The 24526-nt window shown below is 47.0% G+C and overlaps 1 protein-coding gene across 2 annotated transcripts in view; it reads right to left on the reverse strand.

Moving 5' to 3' along the window:
• Positions 1-267: 267 nt before the first annotated feature.
• Positions 268-24526, reverse strand: part of LOC130124091 (junctophilin-1-like) — a 55256-nt gene continuing 30997 nt past the window's right edge. Inside the window, exons 2-7 of one of the 2 annotated variants that reach the window (XM_056293485.1) lie at positions 22129-22885; positions 6795-6913; positions 2799-3110; positions 1533-1817; positions 1378-1478; positions 268-348 (exon numbers count right to left, since the gene is read on the reverse strand). In XM_056293485.1, coding sequence (XP_056149460.1) covers positions 268-348; positions 1378-1478; positions 1533-1817; positions 2799-3110; positions 6795-6913; positions 22129-22885 — 1655 coding nt within the window. Of the gene's footprint in view, positions 349-1377; positions 1818-2798; positions 3111-6794; positions 6914-22128; positions 22886-24526 lie in introns of both variants that reach the window. The other variant, XM_056293484.1, reaches the window with a different exon arrangement.

The following is a 24526-nucleotide window of genomic DNA, read 5'->3' on the forward strand; positions in this document are numbered from 1 at the left end:
TCCCTGTTTTCTTAAAAAATTACAGGTCAAAATACAAATGTATGAGAAAATATGGATTTGACATCATTAGATATTTATATTGTCCTCTACTGTGAGAACTTAATGACTTTTTACATGATGAAACCTTATCAAATGTCAAAACTGGCAAGCAGAGTCAACATAGAATAAGCCTTTCACAGCTAAGAAATCTACAGCTACTGCTTTCTTACAAAAACAAGCAGGGTTATATTGAATACTGGCAAAACTCTCACCTGAGTTCAGACTTGGTCAAGTGAGGAAATGGACAAAAATGATTGCTAGACCAACATTCAACAGCATGACAAGAGCCACCAAGATGGAGTTCGGGCTCTGTGGATGAAAGAGAGAAGTTGAGGAGGTGATATGTCGTCAACATTATGCTCTTTATATATCTACTGGTATCATATTACCAATATTAAAACAAGGGGATTATTTACAAAACAAATTTGAGAACATGCCAACTTTTTGGCAGTGAGGATCTTTGCTATTCCTCTGTGGCGAGATCTTGAGAGGTTTCAGGTATTTACTTAGTTTGCTGTAGTGCATTCTACAGTAGATGCTGATGAGCTTCATGGAATGTTTTGCTTTTAAAAGTGACTCCTATATAACACAGAATTGTAGAATCTGAATCAAAATGTTGACAGGTTTTTGCAATCTAGTTATTCTCATTCAGAATGTGTAATCTGTATTAACAATACACTGAGGACGGTGGTGACAACAACACGTCATTCTGACAACGTCAGGCTTAATCCTCATATTTTGTCGATGGGAAGAATCCCTCCTAGTGCCATCCATTTGATTATTGATCTTTATTGATTGAACAACCACGACAAAAAATACTGGGGGGACGTGGCTTGATTAAGATGGACACTTTTTTCTCTTTTTTTAAAAAATATAACGGTCTGTGAGAGGTTTCAGCATCTCATTCAGAATTTTTAGCTGTAGCATCAACAACACGTTCTCATCTCCAGAAGTACTCTGACTGGTACAAGATGTTACCGCATCCAAAAAAATGAACCGCCATTTCATTAACAAAATAATCATCTGTTGACCACAGATATAGTATGTGTGGCCCTGTATAGGTATTATTGACTGGTCCTGTGTAGCTCAAATCAACTGAGCTTTACACAAATACTGCCAAGGGTAGAAATTATCATGTCCACAGCTTTTTCTACACATAACCTGGCAGAAATGCTACGAGCTTTTCTAGATAGGGTTTGCTGCTAACCCCCCTGGAGTTAGGGGTCCAACTGGGGGCCCACCATAGTTAACATAAATGCAATCACAGTATACTAGTAACCGTCTCCAGAGGCAAGCATCAACCAAAGAGCAGCCATTCAGTAACAGAAGGCTACTTACCGACTCCTCTATAATTTCAGGGGTTATTTCCATACTAGCTTTCTTGGTTTCTGCAAGGCTTTTTGGTTTGTGTGAATCCTGCTTCTTCAGCCTGGGAGGCTCTACAGCTTTGGTATTCTCTTTAACAGGGGTGGGTGAAGGGGTGGGTGAAGGACTGGGTGTAGGAGTGCGTGCAGGCAGCGCCTTTGGTGTGGGTGCCTGATACGGTTTTGCAGGTGGTGGCAAGCGAGCAAGGATTGATGGGTGTAGGTTGTCCTCCACACCAGCTGGTTCATCTGGAGGTGGGACCTTGACATCAGCCTTGATGTAGTAACCGTGATACTGGGAGTGGATCTGCCCATTGCTGGGGTTATTGCTATTTGTATTGGGAGCAACTGGCTTGGCCTCTTGCTGCCTCACTTCCTGTTTGAGAGAGAGCTTTGATGCTGCCTTTGTTATGCCTGCAATATATAAAGACAAACATTTAAATAATTAAAAAGAAAAACAGGAAATAGAGGGGAAAGAGAAGAAAAGCTGGGTTTTTAAATGGCTGGATTTGCAGAAATTATTTTACATGACTGAAGTCAAACGCACTTTGAACAATTTTCAGTTATTACACTTTTTTGGGGGGGGGGGGTTCCCACTTTTTCTCCCCAATTGTACCCGTCCAATTACCCCACTCTTCCGAGCCGTCCCGGTCGCTGCTGAACCCCTTCTGCTGATCCGGGGAGGGCTGCAGACTACCACATGTCTCCTCCGATACATGTGGAGTCACCAGCCGCTTCTTTTCACCTGACAGTGAGGAGTTTCACCAGGGGGACGTAGTGCAGCGACCAGGACTCATACCCACATCCAGCTTCCCACCCGCAGACACGGACAACCGTGTCTGTAGGGACGTCCTACCAAGCCGGAGGTAACACGGGGATTTGAACAGGTGATCCCCGTGTTGGTAGGCAACAAACTAGACTGCCACGCTACCTGGACGCCCCCGTTACTCATTTATACAGCAAAGTAAGCTATAATTGGTTGCATTTTGCTGACATTTCACTTGAAAACTCATATTCTACTCTTTGCTCAGGCACTTGCATCTAATGAGGCCCAGTGGTGCGTTCATATGCCAACGCAGTGAAGAAGACAAAACCGCACCTCTCACTCATTTTCTATGGAAGCAGGGGGCAGTCTTGTGCAAAGGATTCTGAGATTGACGGTGGAGTGCAGCAGATGAAGAGCATGTCAAAAAGTTAAGAATGCCTCAACTTTATGTAAATGCGAAGTGAATTTCGCCAGGCAGAAGCTAATCAGACAGGGTGGGTTTAAGTACCTTCTTTGTCTTCGAAAATAATAGACAGCTTTAGTATTATTATTATTATTGCCGGTAAAGGCAGTATTTTAGGAGATGCATCTTATTCACCATACTGACAACATCCAGCCTGGTTGCCTACCTTTAGTTAAGCTCTCTGCTGTCGAGGGTTTGTTCTCTCTCTCAGCAGGCTTCGGGGCCTCAGCTGCAGGTGCTTTGCTGCTGAAAAAGCTCTTCTTTGTGGCAGGAGGAGGAGGAGGAGGAGGAGGAGGAGGAGGAGGAGAAGGTGAGGGAGGGGGACTGGGATCCGGGCTGCCAGACGGGGACTGGTTAGGAGTTGTGCCCTTGCGGTAGAAATGAGGGCTACTTGATGAAGATTTATCCTTCTTTTCCTCCTCAGGAGGCTCTTTCACTTCCACCGGCTCATTATACCTCTGTCGTATGTAGTCAGGGCCTGGAGTCACATGGAAGTGAATTGTTGTTAGGTTATAGTATGGAGTACTGACAGGCTAGGTAGAGGCACTGTTCATGCACTTGTCCATCACTCTGATAAACCGCACAGCAGAATGGCCTCTAACATGAGCACCCTGTATTTGCTCAAGGGGCACCTGTTAGAAGTCATGGGGGTTATATTTGCCTTTTTCCCTTCTTCCTTTTCTTACATACTTGGACTGGTTAAGCAGTGTTGTACGCCATTTTGAACCCACTGTCCAGGACACGACAAGTTCACCCCTCTCCAGCTCAACGCCATCAACCTAAACTGAACTAACCTACCAAGACGGAGTCCGCCGTTTACAGGAGCTGAGACCCATATGGCCGAGGCCTTGTCGGAGAGACCTGCTAACTGCTAGCCTGCTACTTTGGTAAGCTAGCCCACATCCCGGCTATTTCTCTAGTCTTGGAAATCAGTCCTTCTTTCTGTTTCTTCCCTCGTTTTTCCTCTTTTCTACACACCCCAGGTTAGGATTAGTATTGCGTGTTTAACCCTTAACCCCTAGACCCGACTAGTCTGTAACACACCACAATAGCCAGCTAACCTAATGCCCCTGACACAGAGCGGTGGAAAGAGATGGTGCCCTTTGGGGGATTAACAAGAGAGGAAAATAAATTCTGTTGGCAAAAGACCTCATTTATATGGTGGTTGCTCACCAAAACATTAGAGCAGCTCAGCTGGACCTGATTCCAATGAGCAGCGTTACCAGGTCATGAAAAAGATCCAGCCCAAAGAGCCTCAAAAACTAGTCCAAAATATACCAGAGAGCATATTCTTACATCATGCGTGCATAAATGCAGAGGAATCTCATGTCTCTCCGAGGTCTATCGACATTCTGAGTCAACACGCAGCAGTACGAGATCAGTAAAACCCCAGGCAATGCCGCTGCAGCAGGGGACACTGGTATCTTTACCTGAATGCCGAGGCCAGAAACCTGCACCACCAGTGAGAACTTTGAAATATAAATTCACAAAAACAGACAGATAGAAGAGGGGTGAGAGCGGAGGGCGTGTAGACAACATCTAAGAAAGATCAACATGAGGTAATAAGGACCAGAGATCCCTTCAACACAGCCTTGGCTTTGTTTGGTGCTAAAACAAAGAGCCTCGCTGTTTCGGGACGGGATACCGGGTCAACACGGCGGACTCTCATTTCTGCTTCATCTGTAAAATCTAAAAGCCAAAGCCGTCTGTGCGCTTCGGTTTCGTCCGCAGGAATCTGCTTCGTTCAGTCTTTTTTCCGGGCTTTGCATCACTCCTTTCCTTATTTCTCCGATTACCTCACTCCTCCTGCTTCTGTCGCTGCTCCCTCGGTCTCTCTGCTTGGTTCACAGCCTTGAGCTCTCTCTTCTAACACACACCAACACACACACACACACACACACACACACACACATGCAGTTGCACCTTCATTTGCCACCACAGCTCCGATTCCTCCCTCCTGCCCCACTTGTCAGTAAAACGACCCCCTCTAATCTGTACTGCTCTTCCACCTGTGGTACAGCCGATTCCCAAGTGCATCTGATATATTTCGACTAGTCACCAGCAGTATTGAATTTGTAACCTCCCATTTCAAAGGAGCCCAACTGGGCAGAAAGCCGTGGAAGTGCCAGGCTGCCCACTCGAGCTGGAGGCCCAATTCAAAGTTTAACTTTATGTCGCAGAGTCCTGTTGGCACAGGCTAAGTGTAGATGGGTCGCCACAGGGAGCACCTTTTGAACTTAATTAAGGCCGTTTGAAGCCAATGTAACGGAGTTAAAAAGAAATGCACTTAATTCATTTCTTTATTTCCAATTAGTATTTTTGAATTTATTCATCATTTAATCATTCTGTTAAGTATTTGTGAGTTTTATCTTATTGAGTTATTGGTTTAATTCACGGTTATTAATATTCCCTGCGGGAAGGCTGTTGCTTCCCGTGACTCCTTCTGTACCTCCTGCACTTCCTGCGCTTCCGCCTTCCCTCACAGCGCCGTTTAGCGGTGATGAGGAGCGGAGGTGCAGAAGAGAGACCGAAAAGGTGTTATCATGATCTTCTGCAGGGCCAACACATGCTGAAAAACCGTCCTTGAGAGTCGCCTCCTTCTACGCCCCGTCCACGGCCACGACACGGCGCTGAGACCCGCTGCAAACCGCCACATCAGGAGACTAGTGTAGAACGTTTGTGTATTACCTGTTCCTCCATCTTATTTCCAAAGGCTCAACAGTTGGTTTGCCTTTTTTACAATCTGCCAAATACTATATTCCAAAAACCGCTCAACAAGATGTAAAGCTGTCAGACGAATCTCTGCTTCCATCTGGTTTCTTGGACAGTTGGTGTAAAAAGTCAACTTTCATTGGTTTGATCATCTTCGGGTGCTTGTTGTTAGCAGATACACTTGTGTTTTAAGCTTCTTCGAACTACTAGAGGCTAACTTGACCTTAAGGTGAGTGTGATTAAACCTGGCCCACACTCTTAATATCCTCTTCGCCTGCTTGTCCCGTAATTCGGGGTTTTATTCGCCTTCAGCTAAGCTCCTGGTTATGCTGCCTGTACTGGCCTGGGTGATTTCACAGCGGAGGCATTCGCCCAACCTCCCCTTGGTGTTAAAGAAGCCCTACAGCCCTGTGCCGGGTTCAGGATACCTGCTCAGAGGCTTCCAGACATTCCCCGCATGCCCCGGGTCCCAGAGGAGGCCCCGCGGCACAGTGATCCCACCACTGACACCAACACCAGCAGCCCCAGCCAACCACCGGGCTCCTACCTCCCTGTGGGAAAACAGCCTAACACTGATCAGGTATCTACGCAGGTAGCTTCGCTTAAAACCCTATCGGGCCAGTTCATCTGAAAGGTCAGAGGGAGGCGCAGTCCAAATCTGTCTCCTTGGTGAATCTGGGAGACAGATACGGGTTTATATTCACTCCTGAAAATGTGCTAGGAATAGCGTATGAATGTTATCTCTGTTTATATCGATGTGAAGGATGTGTGTGTATCTCGTATGCATGCATGTGTGTATGCATGAGTTTATGTGTATATGTGGGTGTACTGACTATGTACTCTGTGTGTGTACTGCATGTATAAATACTGCACTACACACACTTGCAGCTTGCTGATCTGCCCTGGTTCTCCTGTGTTGCTCATACTGCAGGTGGTGGACAAAGCTTTAGCTCTGTGCTCTTTTTTTTGGGGGGGGGGGGTCCCCCTTTTTCTCCCCAATTGTATCCGGCCAATTGCCCCACTCTTCCGAGCCGTCCCGGTCTCTGCTCCACCCACTCTGCCGATCCAGGGAGGGCTGCGGACTACCACATGCCTCCTCCCGTACATGTGGAGTCACCAGCTGCTTCTTTTCACCTGACAGTGAGGAGTTTCACCAGGGGGGCGTAGCGCGTGGGAGGATCACGCTATTCCCCCCAGTCCCCCCTCCCCTCCAAACAGGCGCCCCAACCGAACAGAGGAGGCGCTAGTGCAGCGACCAGGACACACACCCACATCCGGCTTCCCACCCGCAGACACGGCCAATTGTGTCTGTAGAGACATCCAAGCTGGAGGTAACACAGGGATTCGAACCGCCGATCCCCATGTTGGTAGGCAACAGAACAGACCACCACTATGCTACCGGGACGCCTTTAACTCTGCTCTGCTCCGTCATCTCCTGGTGGAACAGTACCTGGCTGGTGGAAGCCTGGAGAAAGTTCTTTGGCCACGGCTCTGGCGATGTCTGACTCCTGACTAGCTGACAGCGCAGCCAGGTCCGCCGCCTCTCCTTTGGCACGGGCGTGAGACGTCCTGAGAACACACACACACACACACACACACACACACACACACACACACACAAACGTCACATTCATTTGTTTTAGCCAAAGTACGGGCCTATGAATGCAACACTTCTGCTGAATCACCTGGTCGCTGCAGCTCAACACCCAGCCGCCCTTTCTTTCAGGCCACCGGACACGGGAGCCTAAGCCTATCCCACGGTGTCCCCTATCCTCCCTTATGCCAAAGCATCAATGTGCAGTACCGGTATGTGTGGAGAGCTGCACCACTACCCATCCTTAACCCCAAACTAAACCGTTACTTAACCTGCAGGTGTGTACCTGTGTGTGTCATGCTGGGCTGAGCCGTCACAGGCATGCAGCCCTGCAGGTCTGCAGCCCTGCAGCCCTGCAGCCCTGCAGCCCTGCAGCCCTGCAGCCCTGCAGCCCTGCAGCCCTCCAGCCCTGCAGCCCTGCAGCCCTGCAGACCTGCAGCCTTGCAGCCCTGCAGCCCTGCAGCCCTGGAGCCCTGCAGCCCTGCCACAAGACCTTCAACATCTACTGAACACCCAGATGTGTCGCCAGACAGATGTGGAGGGCACTTGAACGTCAAAAGAGGCAACACGTGACGAGGCTGGATGAGGAGGCAGTGCAGCAGGAACATCTCCTTGGTATTTGGGCATTGTGAGGATCTTGTCTGGTTCCCAAAAGATGTTCATTTGCGCTGTATCAGGAAATTTATGGAAATATTAAACATTTTGAAATCTTCATACTTTTTTTTCTCCATAGAAACAAAGGCCAGAATATTTTGAAAGAGGGTCTTGGAGCGTAGACTGCTTAATATTTTCCTAATAACCACCTACGACATCATCTGGTCAGCTCTTTCAGCCGGCCCTCGTGTTTCCTCCAGGAGTTCTCTCATCATCGCCGTCTCAACATCCATTTCACCTTTTCAATATTCATAATCAACTTGATGTGTAATGAATCAAACACAAGTACACTTCCTGGAGAAAATGTGTGGGCTAGCCCAAAGCGTTGGCAAGGTCATGACAAGAAACGTGCGACGAGGCAGCCATTACTACCGAGGCAGCCATTACTACCGAGGCAGCCATTACTACCGAGGCAGCCATTACTACCGAGGCAGCCATTACTACCGAGCCAGCCATTACTACCGAGGCAGCCATTACTACCGAGCCAGCCATTACTACCGAGGCAGCCATTACTACCGAGGCAGCCATTACTACCGAGCCAGCCATTACTACCGAGGCAGCCATTACTACCGAGCCAGCCATTACTACCGAGGCAGCCATTACTACCGAGGCAGCCATTACTACCGAGGCAGCCATTACTACCGAGGCAGCCATTACTACCGAGCCAGCCATTACTACCGAGCCAGCCATTACTACCGAGCCAGCCATTACTACCGAGGCAGCCATTACTACCGAGGCAGCCATTACTACCGAGCCAGCCATTACTACCGAGGCAGCCATTACTACCGAGCCAGCCATTACTACCGAGGCAGCCATTACTACCGAGCCAGCCATTACTACCGAGGCAGCCATTACTACCGAGGCAGCCATTACTACCGAGCCCCTAGATGTGATGTTTGTTTCTGCGTCAACAAGGAAATAAAATAAAAGCCATACATTTTTAAAAAGATTAAAATGATGAATACTCCTCAGAGTCCAAGTATCAAACCCAGAGTTGCTACTCCCTCCCCCCTTTTTTCTCCCCAATTGTACCTGGCCAAGCACTCCGCTCTCTGAGCCATCCCGGTCTCTGCTCCACCCCCTCTGCTGACCCGGGGAGGGCAGCAGACTACCACATGCCTCCTCCTGTACATGTGGAGTCACCAGCCGCTTCTTCTCACCTGACAGTGAGGAGTTTCACCAGGGGGACGCAGCACGTGGGAGGATCACACTATTCCCCCCAGTTCCCCCTCCTCCCTGAACAGGCACCTCGACCGACCACAGGAGGCGCTAGTGCAGCGACCAGGACACATACCCACATCTGGCTTCCCACCTGCAGACACGACCAATTGTGTCTGTAGGGACGCCCGACCAAGCCGGAGGTAACACGGGGGTTCGAACTGACGATCCCCGTGTTGGTAGGCAACGGACTAGCCCGCCACGCCACCCGGACGCCCTGCAGAGTTGCAACGTTAAAGTGTGCTGGACGAGTCCAAAGTCTTTGGAGAGAAGAGTGAAGAGCAAAAAGCAGGAGTATGCTAGCGTTCACCTGGACCGACACGTAGGCCTTCGTCAGGAGTCACGGATGAGAGTTTAGTGTCAGGTGTCAGGTCAAGCTGTGGGTGTGTGTGTGCGTGTGTGTCATTATTTTTTAGTTTGATATTAAATTCATGTTAATAACCAACAACCAGCAAACTGAAGGCAACGCTGCAATCCCACAAAGGTCAACTTGCTCTGCTAGCCGCGTGACCTTCCAAGACAGGCAGCCGATTCTGTCTGTCCCTGCAGATTCTGTCCCTGCAGAACTCACACCACCACCTTCTTCTTCCTTCAGCCCGTCCGTGGCTCCAAACAACGGTAGCAGATGGTCGCCATGTCTTTTCTTCTAGGTACCTCAACAACATCTGACCTCATTATCAAACATTTTCACCAGAGTCTAGAGGGCCCACGAAAGACGTAATATGTGACGTTGCACCACAGAAGGTGTGCTGGAAGTGCTGGAAGCAATACCAACGTCCAACCATACAACACAAGTATGACGGAGGAGTGGACTCCAGCATCCTCGGACTCCAGCATCCTCGGACTCCAGCATCCTCGGACTCCAGCATCCTCGGACTCCAGCATCCTCGCTGCTGATACGGGATAGCAGAAGTTGAGATCTGGTGGCTCAGAAGGAGTCAAACCCACTGATGTGATAAGCAGGGTGGTGTGTTAGAGGCATGCCACAGGGCAAGAACAGAAATCAGCTAAATGCTTCCACTTTTACCCGGGTGTGTGTGTGTGTGTGTGTGTGTGTGTGTGTGTGTGTGTGTGTGTGTGTGTGTGTGTGTGTTACACTTTTGAGCTGGGCTGGGCTTTTCAGTAAAGGTGAAATGATAGTTTCACCATCCTCTTTCAGTGTGGACAAATGTACTGACATGGGGTGGCATGGGGTGGCATGGGGTGGCATGGGGTGGCATGGGGTGGCATGGGGTAGCATGGGGTGGCATGGGGTGGCATGGGGTAGCATGGGGTGGCATGGGGTGGCATGGGGTGGCATGTAATCTAGAACATTCTCAGAGGCCCACACAACTTAGACTACCTATATACTCTCACAACCCAGTGACAACGAAAACAGAGAGAGACAGAGACAGGGAAAGAGAGGGAGAAGAGGGAGGAGCAAGAGAGGGAGAAGGAGAGAGAGGGGGAGAGAAGGAGAGAGAGACAGAGGGAGAGAGGGGGAGAGGGAGAGGGAGGGAGAGAGAGAGATGGAGATAGCGGGGAGGGAGGGAGAGAGGGCGAGGGAGAGAGGGAGAGAGAGGCAGGGAGGGAGGGAGGGAGGGAGAGAGAGAGAGGGAGAGAGGGGGAGGGAGAGAAAGGGAGAGAGGGAGAGAGGGAGAGAGAGAGAGGGAGAGGGAGAGAGAGCGAGGGAGAGGGAGAGAGAGAGATGGAGAGAGGGAGAGAGAGGGAGGGGGTAGCACTAGATGTAACACGGTCTTCATGACAGGAGAGAGCACAGCTACCTGGCTTCTCTCTTCAGTAGTCGGAAGTGCGTGGTCATGCATGGCAGCATGGCAGCATGGCAGCGTGGCAACATAGCAGCATGGCAGCGTGGCAACATAGCAGCATGGCAGCAAGGCAACATAGCAGCATGGCAGCGTGGCAACATAGCAGCATGGCAGCATGGCAACATAGCAGCATGGCAGCATGGCAGCATGGCAACATAGCAGCATGGCAGCATGGCAGCATGGCAACATAGCAGCATGCCAGCATGGCAGCATGGCATAGTGGCAACATAGCAGCATGCCAGCATGGCATAGTGGCAACATAGCAGCATGCCAGCATGGCATAGTGGCAACATAGCAGCATGCCAGCATGGCAGCATGGCAACATAGCAGCATGGCAGCGTGGCAGCATGGCAGCGTGGCAGCATGGCAGCATGCCAGTCTTGTGTCACCTGGGATTAAAGCATCCCAGGTTATAAGCAGAGACAGTGTATCCGTAACAGAATCACCTTCTGAGAAAAGGTGTTGTTCTGGTGATGAAAGGGAACTGGATTCATGTCATCAAATAAAAAGTCAAGTCGGTTTTATTTGAACAGCCCAATATCACCACTTACTAAGGTGCCCCCGGGGGCTTTACAGCAACACAACATCCTGTCCCTAGACCCTCTCGTTGGATAAGGAACAACTTCCTAAAAACCTTTAACAGGCTGGGAAAAGGTTGGAAGACACCTTGGGGAGAGCAACAAAACAGAGGGCAAAAGTAAAAACAAAGAGTAACGTGTAGCAATAGTGGATTAGTGGCCAATAAACTGCCACCAAGAGCAGCGAGTAAAACCTCTGGTGTCTATGAAATACAGCTGTTCAGAGTTAAGGCCTCTGCACACCGGGGCGCTTTGTCCTGCAACTCATTTGCACGACAATGTGTTTTGTTTTGTTTTGAAATTGTTTTGTTTTATTTTGAAATTGTTTTGTTTTGTTTTGTTTTGAAATTGTTTTGTTTTTTTTGTTTTGAAATTCTTTTGTTTTGTTTTGAAATTGTTTTGTTTTGTTTTGAAATTGTTTCGTTTTGTTTTTTTGTTTTGAAATTGTTTTGTTTTGCTTTGAAATTGTTTTGTTTTGTTTTGAAATTGTTTTGTTTTGCTTTGAAATTGTTTTGTTTTGTTTTGAAATTGTTTTGCTTTGAAATTGTTTTGTTTTGTTTTGAAATTGTTTTGTTTTGGTTTGAAATTGTTTTGTTTTGTTTTGAAATTGTTTTGTTTTGTTTTGAAATTTTTTTGTTTTGTTTTGAAATTGTTTTTGTCGTGAGTCATTTCAAACAGAGCGCAAATGTTACGCGGCGAAAAAGTGATGCAGTATTTCTTTCGGAACCACGTGGGTTTTTCTGAGATTTCGCGCCATGAATAAAGGCCTCAACCAATCACGTTTCGAGGAACGAACGTCACAACTCCCAGTGAGAAAGGCTGACCTGCTGACTGTTTCTCACCCCGCTGTGTTGTTTCACCACGGACACACAAATTACAAACACACTGAACTCATGGTACAAGCAGGCTGTGGAGGTGGTGGCTAGCTTATGAGTTTACTTGTGGGTGTAGGAATCAGGAATCGGGAACAGTTTGTTTGTCATTTCATTTTACACACTACGAACACAAAACGAACAAAACTCCGTTTCCCTCAGCAGTGCAACACAAAAGACAAAAACACACATCCGAAAACCTCAAAAAACACAGTCCAAAAACCCCACCGTCCGGAGACCGAACACCAGCCAGCCAGGATGACTGTCGGTCTGCATGGGCTAGCAGTTAGCTTAGCCTTCCCCGCTTCCACGTCCTGCCAGACCGCCCTCGGTGTCTCCCCCTCAGGCACAGCTCCAGGCAGGGCCGTGGTCTGGACGCCGCAGACCAAGCTCCCCCAGCCGATCCAGCGCCAGCTCTCCGAGCCCGGTAGTAGCGCTGATAGCAAGGCAACCCTTCCTTGCCGACCCGGAGCTGGTCGTGAGGCACCCCAACAGAAGAAATGTGCTCGGCGGGGGCCGGAACAGCAACGGGCGGGGGGTCCCCAGAGACTCCGGAGGGAAGAGGAAGAGAGCCCACGCAACGGACCGCCCTGTCTGATCCCACCGGGCTGAGTCGCCCTCGCGTCTCACCAGTTTGCAACAGAAACCCAATGTCACAAATACAGGCAGCAAGTCCAGATCATATGAATAGCTCTGAGGCGGAAGGCGAGTGCTTCGGTTTAGCATTTCCGTGTGGTCAGTGCGTCGCGTCCCGGTGTGTAGAGGCCTTTAGAAAACATCTCTTTTCTGGGTTTACACCGTGTTGCCCACTGGGGTCAGGAGGTCGCGTGCTTTGATAGTTCAGCGTGACATCTTTAGACAAGCCAGCTGAAGGAAATGAACTGGCAAAAGGCTCAAAAGCCACTCTTAAGAGACCCAGAATCCCTTATCAGACAAACGAGCTCACACACCGGGGACACACACCGGGGACACATACCGGGGACACACACCGGGGACCGACTGCCTGACACGTGGCGAGTCAAAATGACATGCACGACCCGATATCTGGGTTGAGTACGCCGGGGAAGTGAAGGAGTTCATGGCCCCTCTGCACAAACGACAAATCTAAAACAAAAGGAGAATTTTCACATGCGGGTCCCTACAACAACGCACCCACCCACCTGAGAAGACCGAATTACCCAGGACAGTTGGAGGGGTGGTCTTCCTATAAACACATTTCGGGCCAGCTAGTTCAACAAAGTGGGATATCAGATGAAGAGCCTACTGAGAGAGAGAGAGAGAGAGAGAGAGAGAGAGAGAGAGAGAGAGAGAGAGAGAGAGAGAGAGAGAGAGAGAGAGAGTTTGGGGGGGGCTAGAGGGGACTGTGTGAGACCGTATACATGTCAGCTGTTGATAAGCCTCCTCCTGCCTGACCTTATTTAGGCAGCCCTACTTCTGACGCATGCACATCCACCCACTCACACACACACACACACACACACACAAATGCACACGAACGCACACACACACACACACACGTGCGCAAGCTAGCCAAGGACCGGCTCAGTTTGGTCTTTCTACCACCCACACTGAAACGCTGAGCCGTTCACTCTCTCTCCCACTCTCTCTGCCACTCTCTCCCCCACTCTCTCTCCCCCTCTCTCTGCCCCTCTCTCCCCCACTCCTCTAACTTGACAGCCCTCCGCTCTCCTCTTCCCTCCCTCGCGGGCTCCTGCCCAGATGACGGGAGAAGTGACGTGAGCCAGAACACTTCTACACGTCCCTGAGCTCCTACCCCCTGTCAACTGTGACCACGCAGCAACCTTCCCAGGTCCATGCCCCCATTTCTGACATTCTACCACCACTCGGCCGCGGATTAGGAGGCCCGCATGCTGGTGTCTGTGCCTTACTTTGTGCATGTTTGAGCCCCGCGGTGTGTGTCTGTGTGTACTCATGTGTGTCTGTGTACTGAGGATGAGGAGTATGATGAGTGGCTGTCTGCCTTCGTGTGTCTCAACATGATTTTGTCCGTGTGTGTCAGTTTGTGCATGTCAGTATGTGAGTGGCTGAGTCTCTCGGCTTTTGTGTCCAGTGGCGGCTGGCCAGTAGAGGGCGCTGGGGCGCCGCCCCCTTCAAACATCGAGATGAAAATCTACTTAAACGTGTTAAATATAATGTAGTTGTCTAATGCAAATAATGATTAAATAAAAGTGTTGCCAGGCTGTGAGCGCCTGTTAGCAGCATTAAATATTGGTTCAAATGGTGTTTGGTTGGTTCCTGTCTGAATACATATACTTCCTGTCTGAATACATATACTTCCTGTCTGAATACATATACTTCCTGGGTGAGGGGCGCCGGCCAAACCATACCATATGTAAGCCCTCAGACTTGTGGCAAGCAGGTGACCTGAGGCTGCTGTCTGATTGGTTTCTTCAGATTTTCCAGGGGGCGCTGTTCTGTGCCGCCCCAGACACGCCCACTTTGTTGGCAGTGAATTGGTATTGTTTTAATGTTTTTTGCTCTAATGTGATTGGACAATTCTCGTTGCTGTCAATCATGTTCACACCCACCACGACGCCTCGTCTCGACTGTCAATCATCCACCGTCTACCAACCCTGATAAACTCTATAGGCTACATGGTCCTTCTGAATAACTCTGGGACTGTGTGGACATTAAAGCAGCTGTCAGGTGGGCTGCGCCCAGGTACATTGCGCCCCCCCCCCCAAAAAAAGTTTAGCACCAGCCGCCGCTGGTTTACATGCATGTTGGATCGCTGTCTATGAATTTATCATCCGTCCAGCTTATTTCTACGATAGAGAAGCTGTGACCGGTTGAACGAGGACGCAGCATATGGACTGGCCACCGTCATGGGAGAATCTCAGTACTCTGCTGATGGTGACCTGAAGTTTCCCCTGGTATCATCCTCGTTTCTGAGCTGGAGAAGTCTCAAGACTCGTGAACCAGACAACCCCAGAGTCACGTGTGAGCATGACGCGGGTTTATTTTAGGCCTATTATTTCCTGGTCATTATACTACACTAGTAGAGAGAAAATCATTCAGATGTATTGCTCTGAAATAAGAGGATGAAACCATCCCCGATAACCTCTTCTCCGGTTCACTGAGGCCAAAGTGACGTCTTACAAGTATTTACTTAGTCTGAACATCAGCCAAAAAAAACCTCCCTCAAAAGTATAAAAATAGTAATATCATATAAAATAATAATAATAATATAAATATAATAATAAATACAATAATAAATATAAATACACGTATCTACTCATATATTTTCGTAATGTGTGTGTGTGTGTGGTGTTAGTGTGTGTGTGTTAGTTAGTGTAGATAGCGGGACCGAAAACTAAAGCACTTATGATCCTAATTCTTTTTGGAGGTGGTAGGTATTGTCTCAGATAGTAAGGGAAAAATCCCAGAAAATTAAAATTATGCATAATTATGCATAAATATGCAAAATATGCATTTTTCTAATAATGGCTAAAAACCACTTTTCTCGGCATTTCAGATGATTCTGAGCATCTTTGATTTTTTCACCTATATAAACAAAAATTTCTGGGACTTAGAAATGTTTTGGCATTATGCAAGATATATGCACCCGTGTTTTTACCCGGGTTATTACTTGTTTCAGTAATAGTCAGGTCAAGTAATTGCATTGCCAGGTCTATGTGATACTGCCAGCACTAACTACATGGCAAACATGGCATGGCATGTCCTAACTGGAACCACATTGCCACGAGGCTCAAATTATCCATCTTATCTCATCACAACCCCTAAGAGACAAAGTAATGTTCTATTTGGCTTTTGCACGTCTTGACATATGCCATGATTCATCATTTACTCAGAACTGCTTGAAAAGGGAGGGATATTCTCAAGAACAAGAAAAAGGGCAGCCAGAGTGCTTCATAAGAGCTAGCCTTAATCTGTTAATACCATCTTCAATGACCATTCTTGAAACGGTTCCATCAAATGTTGCCGTATAACATAGTTTGCCTCATGCATAGTTTTGTGTATTAGCAATATTTTCTTGTCTTATGGTTTTGTGCTTTTTTTTCCACCGGTATTTCAAGAGGTTGATGTGCAAATCCCTTTGGTGACTCAAACATGACTGCATGTTCATAAGGATTTCCACTTTCAATACATTAGTTTCTACACTTAAAGATACCCCTGCTTTCCTTGTGCCGTTTTATGTATGTAAGTTTGAAGTTCCTAAAATAGTTAGATAATTTTAATCAGATTAATTCCTTACCAGTCAGATAACAGGGTGTCCCCAAATAAGTACTGAGAGTAAAATAAGATTTATTCTGGACATCAACAATTAGCCCAGTGTTTCTGAACCCATGAGAGAACAGTTAGAAATCCAGAAATAAGGCTGTGATATAAGTGACAGTCGTACTTGCCAACCTTAAGACCTCAGTTTTCCTGCATTCTGGCAGCTTTTTAAGTATAAACGCGCAACATAATGTAAGCATATATGGGCTGGGCTGTTTCGGTGGCATCTGGATACTGCTTGGCATCCTCCTCATCATTTTCTTCATATATTTTATAATTTCATTATAATTCTGTAATCCTCTTTCCATGTTGTCAAAACTGACTTGATCTGACATATAAAACAAGACCAGTGGAGGATAGGTAAGTATGGTAAGAGTTAAGGTGTAGGCAACATGAGATGGTATTCACAGAAAGGTGAATCAGTTCATCAGGACACAACATTTATTGAGAGAGAAACGTTTCATCACTCATCTAAGTGACCTCTTCAGTCTCAACTCACTGCAGGTACCTGCACCCTTATAAACAATACAGTGGCATAACGACCGAAAACAATGATCGGTTTCAAATGCAAATTGCCATGACCATTAACAGAGTTACAATGGCCATGTGTACTATTCACAGAGGATTTTGGAATGGTTGCAATCACAGCATTGTAAGATGGTGACAGATGTACTCTTAGCCCCCCCCTCCCAGTTCAGGGATAGTCATTCTCCTGTCACATCGATGGTCTCTTTGACTCCCTGTTCAAACCAGCATTCCTCCTAATCAAGGATGTGCACATCTTCATCCTGAAAGGAGTGGCCACTGGCCTGTAAATGGGTGTAGACTGCAGAGTCCTGGCCTGAGGGGCCAAAGCAGGAGAGACCTGGCAGTGCTGTTGTTGGACCTTGCTAATGCCTATGAGATCAATCCAAATTGGCCCTGATCAGACACCACTTCCCACAGAAGATCAAAAACCTCATCCTCTACTATTACAACAACTTTAGACTGAGGGTGATTTCTAGGACCTCGACATCAGCCTGGCATCGGCTAGAAAAGGGTATCGTCACTGGCTGCGCAATTTCTGTCTCTCTCTTTGCATTGGCCATGAATATGCTTGTGAAGTCTCCGGAAGCAGAGGTCCCCGGTCCAAATCTGGCACCCGACAATCCCCGATCAGAGCATTCATGGATGACCTAACAACAACAACTACATCAGTCCCCAGATACAGTTGGCTCCTTCAAGAACTTGAATAGCTTATTACATGGGCAAGAATTAGCTTCAGGCCCACAAAATCCAGGTCTCTGGTCATCAGAAAAGGAAGAATAACTGACCGGTTCAGCTTCTCTTTGGGAGTCACCCAAATTCCATCTGTGACTGAAAAGCCAATCAAGAGTCTGGGTAAGATCTTCAACATCAATCTGTAAGACACAGCTGCACACCAGGCGACCAGTGATGACCTCAACACTTGGCTCTCCGTGGTGGACAAGTCAGAGCTTCCTGGAAAATTCAAGGCCTGGATATATCAACATGAAATCCTGCCTCAACTCCTCAGGCCACTGCTAATCTACGAAGTCCCAATCATCAGCATGGGAGGGCTTTGAATGGAAGATCAGCTAGTTCGTGTGCAGGTGGCTGGACCTGCTACGGAGTCTAAGCAGCGTTGCCCTTTATAGGCACAAGCTACAGCTTCCTCTCAGCAGTCTGGCAGAGGAATTCAAGATCACCCAAGCCAGAGAAGTCCCGCTCTACCGAAATTCTGCTGACACCAAGGTCTCCTCTGTGGGTATTGAAGTCAGGACAGGAAGGAAGTAGCACATGCAGGAGGCAGTTGAGCAGGCTAAGGCAAGATTGCGGCACAGCATCCTGATGGGCACTGTGGCAACTGGTTGGGCTGGGCTCAGGAGCAACTCAAGACCTTGCTACGGTAAAACCAGAGGAAAGAAGAGGCGAAAGCTGATCCAAGAGGAGATGGAGGAAGCCCGCGACCCACAGAATGGTGGGTATGTGCAAGCCGGGGGCCTGGACCAAGTGGGAGAATACAACCGGCTGAAAGATCACCTAGGCAGAACTACAGAAGGTGGAATCAAACCGATTCAAGTTTTTGGTCTAGTCAGTGTATGATGTCCTCCGTTCTTCCAACCTGTTCAGCTGGGGCCTGGCAGACTCATTTGCTTGCCAACTCTGCCAGAAAAGGGGATCCTTGGAGCACATCCTGAACTGTTGTCCAAAGGCCTTGGGAGAGGGGTGGTATCGTTGGCGCCATGACCAACTTCTGTGGGCAGTAGCAGACACCATCTACACTGGGATCAGCTACAGCAAGCAGCAACACCCAACAAAATGCATCATCACTTTTGTTCAAGCAGGGGAGAAGCCCCAGCTAAAGGCCCAGGGTGGGCTGTTCGCAACAGCAAGGGAGTGGAACTTCCTGGTCAACCTAGGGAGACATCTGAGGTTCCCGTACACCATCACAGCTACCACACTCGGGTCAGACATGGTCCTGATGTCCATGGCAACCAAGCAAGTAGTTTTGCTAGAGCTAACTGTCCTCTGGGAAGATCGGATTGAGCCGGCACAAGAAAGGAAAAGAGCCAGGTATGCCGATCTGGTAGCTGAGAGTCGGAGGAATGGGTGGAAGGCCCACTGTGAGCCGATTGAAGTGGGCTGCAGGGGCTTTGCAGACCAGTCTCTACACCGGGTCCTGGGACTCTTGGGAATTTGTGGGCTGCAAAGAAGAGTCATTAGGAACAGCGTGGAAGCCACGGAAAAGGCTTCCCATTAGCTTTGGGTGAATAGGCGTGTCATGTGGCATAATGTGCTACTTGGACACAAGTCAGAGCTTTATCACCCCTGGCTGGGTCGCTCAGGCGAGGATGTCTGACCCGAAACACCTGATGAACCCAGGTTCATTACTAATGATGTGTCCAGGTGGCACCACATGGTGTCTCAAAGAAAATTGTAATGTGCATTTTCCCCCGGCAGTAAGTGAAAGTTTAGATTTTCTCACTCAAGGTACTCAGGTGGCACAGCAGCATATTACATTCGGCATCCCAGCAGTTCTTAGTTTGAATCCCGGCATTGCCTCTCGCGTTGCTTCTGGCTTGACTGGGCGTCACAGGGAGCACACTTGACAGCACTTCTGGATGGTGAACTGGCAGGTGTACCCTGTCTAAACATTGCAAATAGTTACTCCTAAAAATGGTTGGGTATAGCCTGAACATCTGTGGCTGGATCTGGGGGACATAGGATGGGCCTCTGAATGTGTTATATTCCCTCGGAGAAACCTGCAGCTGGGAGGTAAAAAGAAGTGGCACCTCCACACATATCGGATACACATAGAAGTCTTCGGCCTCCCCATCTATCATAGGGGTCAAGCAATGGTGGGATCTACAGAAGTACCGATACTGATACTGGTATCAGTTATCAGGCTGATACTAGGGGTGAATAGAGTATAGGTATGGGGGACTTCACCAAACACTAAAATCTTATACCAAAAGCCAGGAGTAACACGTCACAATTAAAAGAAAAATGTCTGCATGTACTGCATTTTTGCCACATGGAAATCAGTATTTCATCAATGGTACAAAAAAGTGATTTTATCTCAATTACTTTGCCCATTGACCACAAACTAATGGTCTAAGTCTGTACTGTTCAGCAAAAGCGATGGATCAGATCGGTACTCAGTGTTGGCTGATACTTAAAGATTCATACTCAGCATCGGCAGTGAAAAAGTGTTATGGGTGCTCCTTAGTGAGACCCAACAGAAGGGCAAAAAGTACATGCCAAATTTGGGAGGAAAAAGGGGGAAAAAAGTTCTCCATCAAAGCAGTCATGTGACGTGGTCTCTTTTGTTTTACTTACGAGACCAATTAGCTCTTCCAACCTAAGCCCATACTGAAATTTTTCCACTCAAAAGATGGGAAGAAATGTTTACTGCCTTTTTAACTTTACATTTCTGCATTTTGGGGATGTGTCAGCTGGTTCTGAACCAAAAAAGTCCTTTATTATATCACACGATTTTACAAGTTGTTTGGCATTTAAATTGTTTCTGCTGTCAATCAAACTCTGTTGTCAACTGACAAATGCATATCTTTCGAAAAACAATTAAAGAAAATAAATCATATGTCAAGGCATTACTGAAAATGAAGGTTTTGAGTTTTGACAGGTTTTTTTTAAACCCTAAGCCATAGTACTGGCTTAACTCTATAGGTTGCTGTAATGCTATGTATTAGCATTGGTCAGCTTTTGTTTACAATATGGTTAAAGGACTTTTATTCCTCAAACTTCTGTTGTTCACTATTGATTCATATTAGGATACTACTCAAATGATAGCAAATGTAATGTAAACTGAAATTGTCTGACTGTGGTTAGTTTATGCATGGTGGCATTAAGGAGTAACTAAACCATTTTAGTGAGTTTGCTGACATCTACATGGCAGGGTGGCCTTGGTACTCTGTGGGGTAAGCATAGCAGAATAAACACAGCTGCAGACAATGGCTCTGTTTGATTTAGATGTACCAGCACATCTATCAGCACTGGCAGACAGTCAGAGCCAGCTCAGTTGTCAATAGTACCGTCAATTACAGCTGGGCAATCTGACCTCAAGTCAATATCACAATTATTTCACTCATTTACCTAGATAATTAAGAAAATAAAGATAATTTCTTTTAAACTGGTTCAAAAATGCCACTGTTTTTTTACTACTATCATGGCTCCCTGACAACTAAAATCTGCATTACGTGATCTGCTGAAAGATTATGTGAGCCAACAACTATATTTTCACGGTATTTTTTGTAAATGTTGGGCACTCCAGTTTGTGAAAAATATTTTTTTGAAGACACGCCGTATCTCTTGTCAATGGTTTGAAATAGTCTGCTGAAACCACTATGTTCCACAGCAACCATGGGGACTCATGACTGTGTAGTTTGTAATGGCGTCAGTGATCTCGTTTTATCTGCGTCAGTCTTTTTCACATTGAGCAGCATTAGTAAATGCTTGCTAGAAACTGCTGATTTGGAGAATCACTTTGGCCATGAGTATGCTTGTCAAGTCAAGTCAAGTCAAGTCAGTTTTATTTGTATAGCCCAATATTACAAATTACAATTTTGCCTCAAGGGGCTTTACAGCAACACAATATCCTGTCCTTAGACTCTCGCATCAGATAAGGAACAACTCCCTAAAAAAAAAAAAACTTTAACAGGGAGAAAAACTAGGAAGAAACCTCAGGGAGAGCAACAGAGGAGGGATCTCTCTCCCAAGACCGACAACATACAATGGATGTTGTAAAGGCATTAACATTTTGAAAGTTCAGTACTAATCGAGGTCACGGCATCTCCTCCTCTCCCACCGCTTACACTATCCTCCCAGCTGATGTCCCCCAACATAAGAGCTTTATCTGGGCTGGTGTCATGTGAGGCCCCTCTTGGCATTGGTAGACTGCCTCGGTTGGGCCAGGAAAGACATGGTTTGGCCAGACTGGCTCAGCCTTTCACCAGCCACTTTCTGATGTAGGGCCATTCCCATGTTGTACCATGCATGTCTGTCTCGGTTTTGTATAGAGTTTACATTTCACTTCTCCTTGTTCAGTATCCTGTTTGGTGAAGCCAAAATACATTCCAAACAATTGATAATGCATCTTTTATAGAAACCAGCTCATATGCTTCCCTCTCTTGAGTCATCCCTGCCTGACTGGGGTTCAGTATTAGTGTTCATGTTGTCTCATGCCTGGCATGCTGCGTTTGTTCTGAATGAAGAACTAAGGCTGAACTAGGTGATTAAGTTGCAGGTTTTTGAGATTATCATAAAAAACTGGGACTTTTACCTGGAGGTAGCAATTTCCACTTTTGTTCTGGCGATGGCTGCTGCCCTGATAGCCCCCTCCACAGCACGATCAGCCTTCTGTTTGGTCTTGGTGTTCTTCAGTGGGATCAGCTGCTTCCTGATACCCCGAGCCAGTACGTTGTTCTTGTATTTTCCTTCCTCCTTGAAGCCGTCGGGAAAGATGGTGCAGCCGTAGCCGTGGCGCTTGTTGTTAAGCCACTCTCCCTCATACTTCATGCCGTTGGAGCGCTCTGAGACGCCAAAGCCGCTGCGCTTGTCATTCTTCCACTCTCCCATGTAGGACTCAGTGGTGGTGGCATCAACGTTGTCCTCTGGCAGGTAGTCATCGGCTTGGTCACCGTCCCCAAAGCTGATGGTGGAATTGGCATCACTGGAACTGATGCGGCTCATGGTGGTGTCGCTGCGTGCTGAGCTGCGCTTGCTGGAGATCGACGAACGTGAGTCAGACTTGCGCAGCCTCTGGAGGCTGCCGAACAGGGAGCCACGGCGAAAGAGGCCCTTCTTTTTCTCTGAGCCCTCACAGTCTGAATGGAAGTTGAGCACAAAGCCGCCACGTGTCCCAGCAGGGCTGTCCGACAGGGTGTCCTGGAGCACGGTGCCATTGCTCTGTTCACTGCGGAGAGAGGCCAGTGAGGTGCGGAGTGGGGAGCGGATGACAGTGGCCATCCCATATGGGACACTTTGACGGACACCATAACCATGACGCATCCCTCCAGTCCACTGGCCCTGGTATGTACCTGCGGAAATATAATTATACATATATTTGTATGTCGTTTCCCACCGAAAACATTCCACAATACAATGTCACCGAAAGAGCCCTGCTCCTTACTAAAATTAGATGCCAGCAGCAGATGTCGGGTTACATTGTTAGAATGCAAGAGCACCAACGACTGGGTTGGCAGAATCTTATGTCTCAAGAAAGACGACTTTTTAGAAGAAAAAAATAACACAACGTGGTTCTTAAAGACATGTTCACACAATTTGTGATGCTTCAAAAGGTTCCAGCATCATGACACTTGCATTGCATTTTCACAACACACATAGAAATTGAATTCTGGGAAGGAGGTATTTTGCAGGATAGTTAAAATATCGACATGCCAAACTGTTGTCCGATATAAACGAATTAATCAGAGGGCATTAATGATGTCACGTGTATGCAGTGGTGTGTTATATGCTGAGATGCCGGGGTAACACACTGGTTTGTAACGTTTAAACCGCAACTGGTTTCTAGAGGCTAATCTCAAAACAGCCCTTCCATTTGGGGCCACTTATCAGTAACTGGTCATTTTAGCCACCGTTTTTGGTGAAATCGCTCAAAATATGTTTCCTCAGAAGCCATGCAGGAAGGAAGGTACCAAGAATGTGGAAGAAATATGTAGAGTACAACTGTCCAAACAGTACACTGACAGTACAGCGTATATAAATATATAAAGACATGTGAAGAATACAACTGTCCAAACAGTACACTGACAGTACAGCGTATATAAATATATAAAGACAAGTGTAGAGTACAACTGTCCAAACAGTACACTGACAGTAAAGCGTATATAAATATATAAAGACAAGTGTAGAGAACAACTGTCCAAACAGTACACTGACAGTACAGCGTATATAAATATATAAAGACAAGTGTAGAGTACAACTGTCCAAAAAGTACACTGACAGTACAGCGTATATAAAGACATGTGTAGAGTACAACTGTCCAAACAGTACACTGACAGTACAGCATATATAAAGACAAGTGTAGAGTACAACTGTCCAAACAGTACACTGACAGTACAGCATATACAAAGATAAATGTAGAGTACAACTGTCCAAACGGTACACTGACAGTACCGCGTATATAAAGACATGTGTAGAGTACAACTGTCCAAACAATACACTGACAGTACTGCGTATATAAAGACATGTGTAGAGTACAACTGTCCAAACAGTACACTGACAGTACAGTGTATATAAAGACATGTGTAGAGTACAACTGTCCAAACAGTACACTGACAGTACAGCGTATATGAAGACATGTGTAGAGTACAACTGTCCAAACAGTACACTGACAGTACAGCGTATATAAAGACATGTGTAGAGTACAACTGTCCAAACAGTACACTGACAGTACCACATATATGAAGACATGTGTAGAGTACAACTGTCCAAACAGTACACTGACAGTACCGCGTATATAAAGACATGTGTAGAGTACAACTGTCCAAACAGTACACTGACAGTACCGCGTATATAAAGACAAGTGTAGAGTACAACTGTCCAAACAGTACACTGACAGTACAGCGTATATAAATATATAAAGACAAGTGTAGAGTACAACTGTCCAAACAGTACACTGACAGTACAGCGTATATAAATATACAAAGACAAGTGTA

Source organism: Lampris incognitus, chromosome 14 (assembly GCF_029633865.1).
Source record: "Lampris incognitus isolate fLamInc1 chromosome 14, fLamInc1.hap2, whole genome shotgun sequence".
Taxonomy (NCBI): domain Eukaryota; kingdom Metazoa; phylum Chordata; class Actinopteri; order Lampriformes; family Lampridae; genus Lampris; species Lampris incognitus.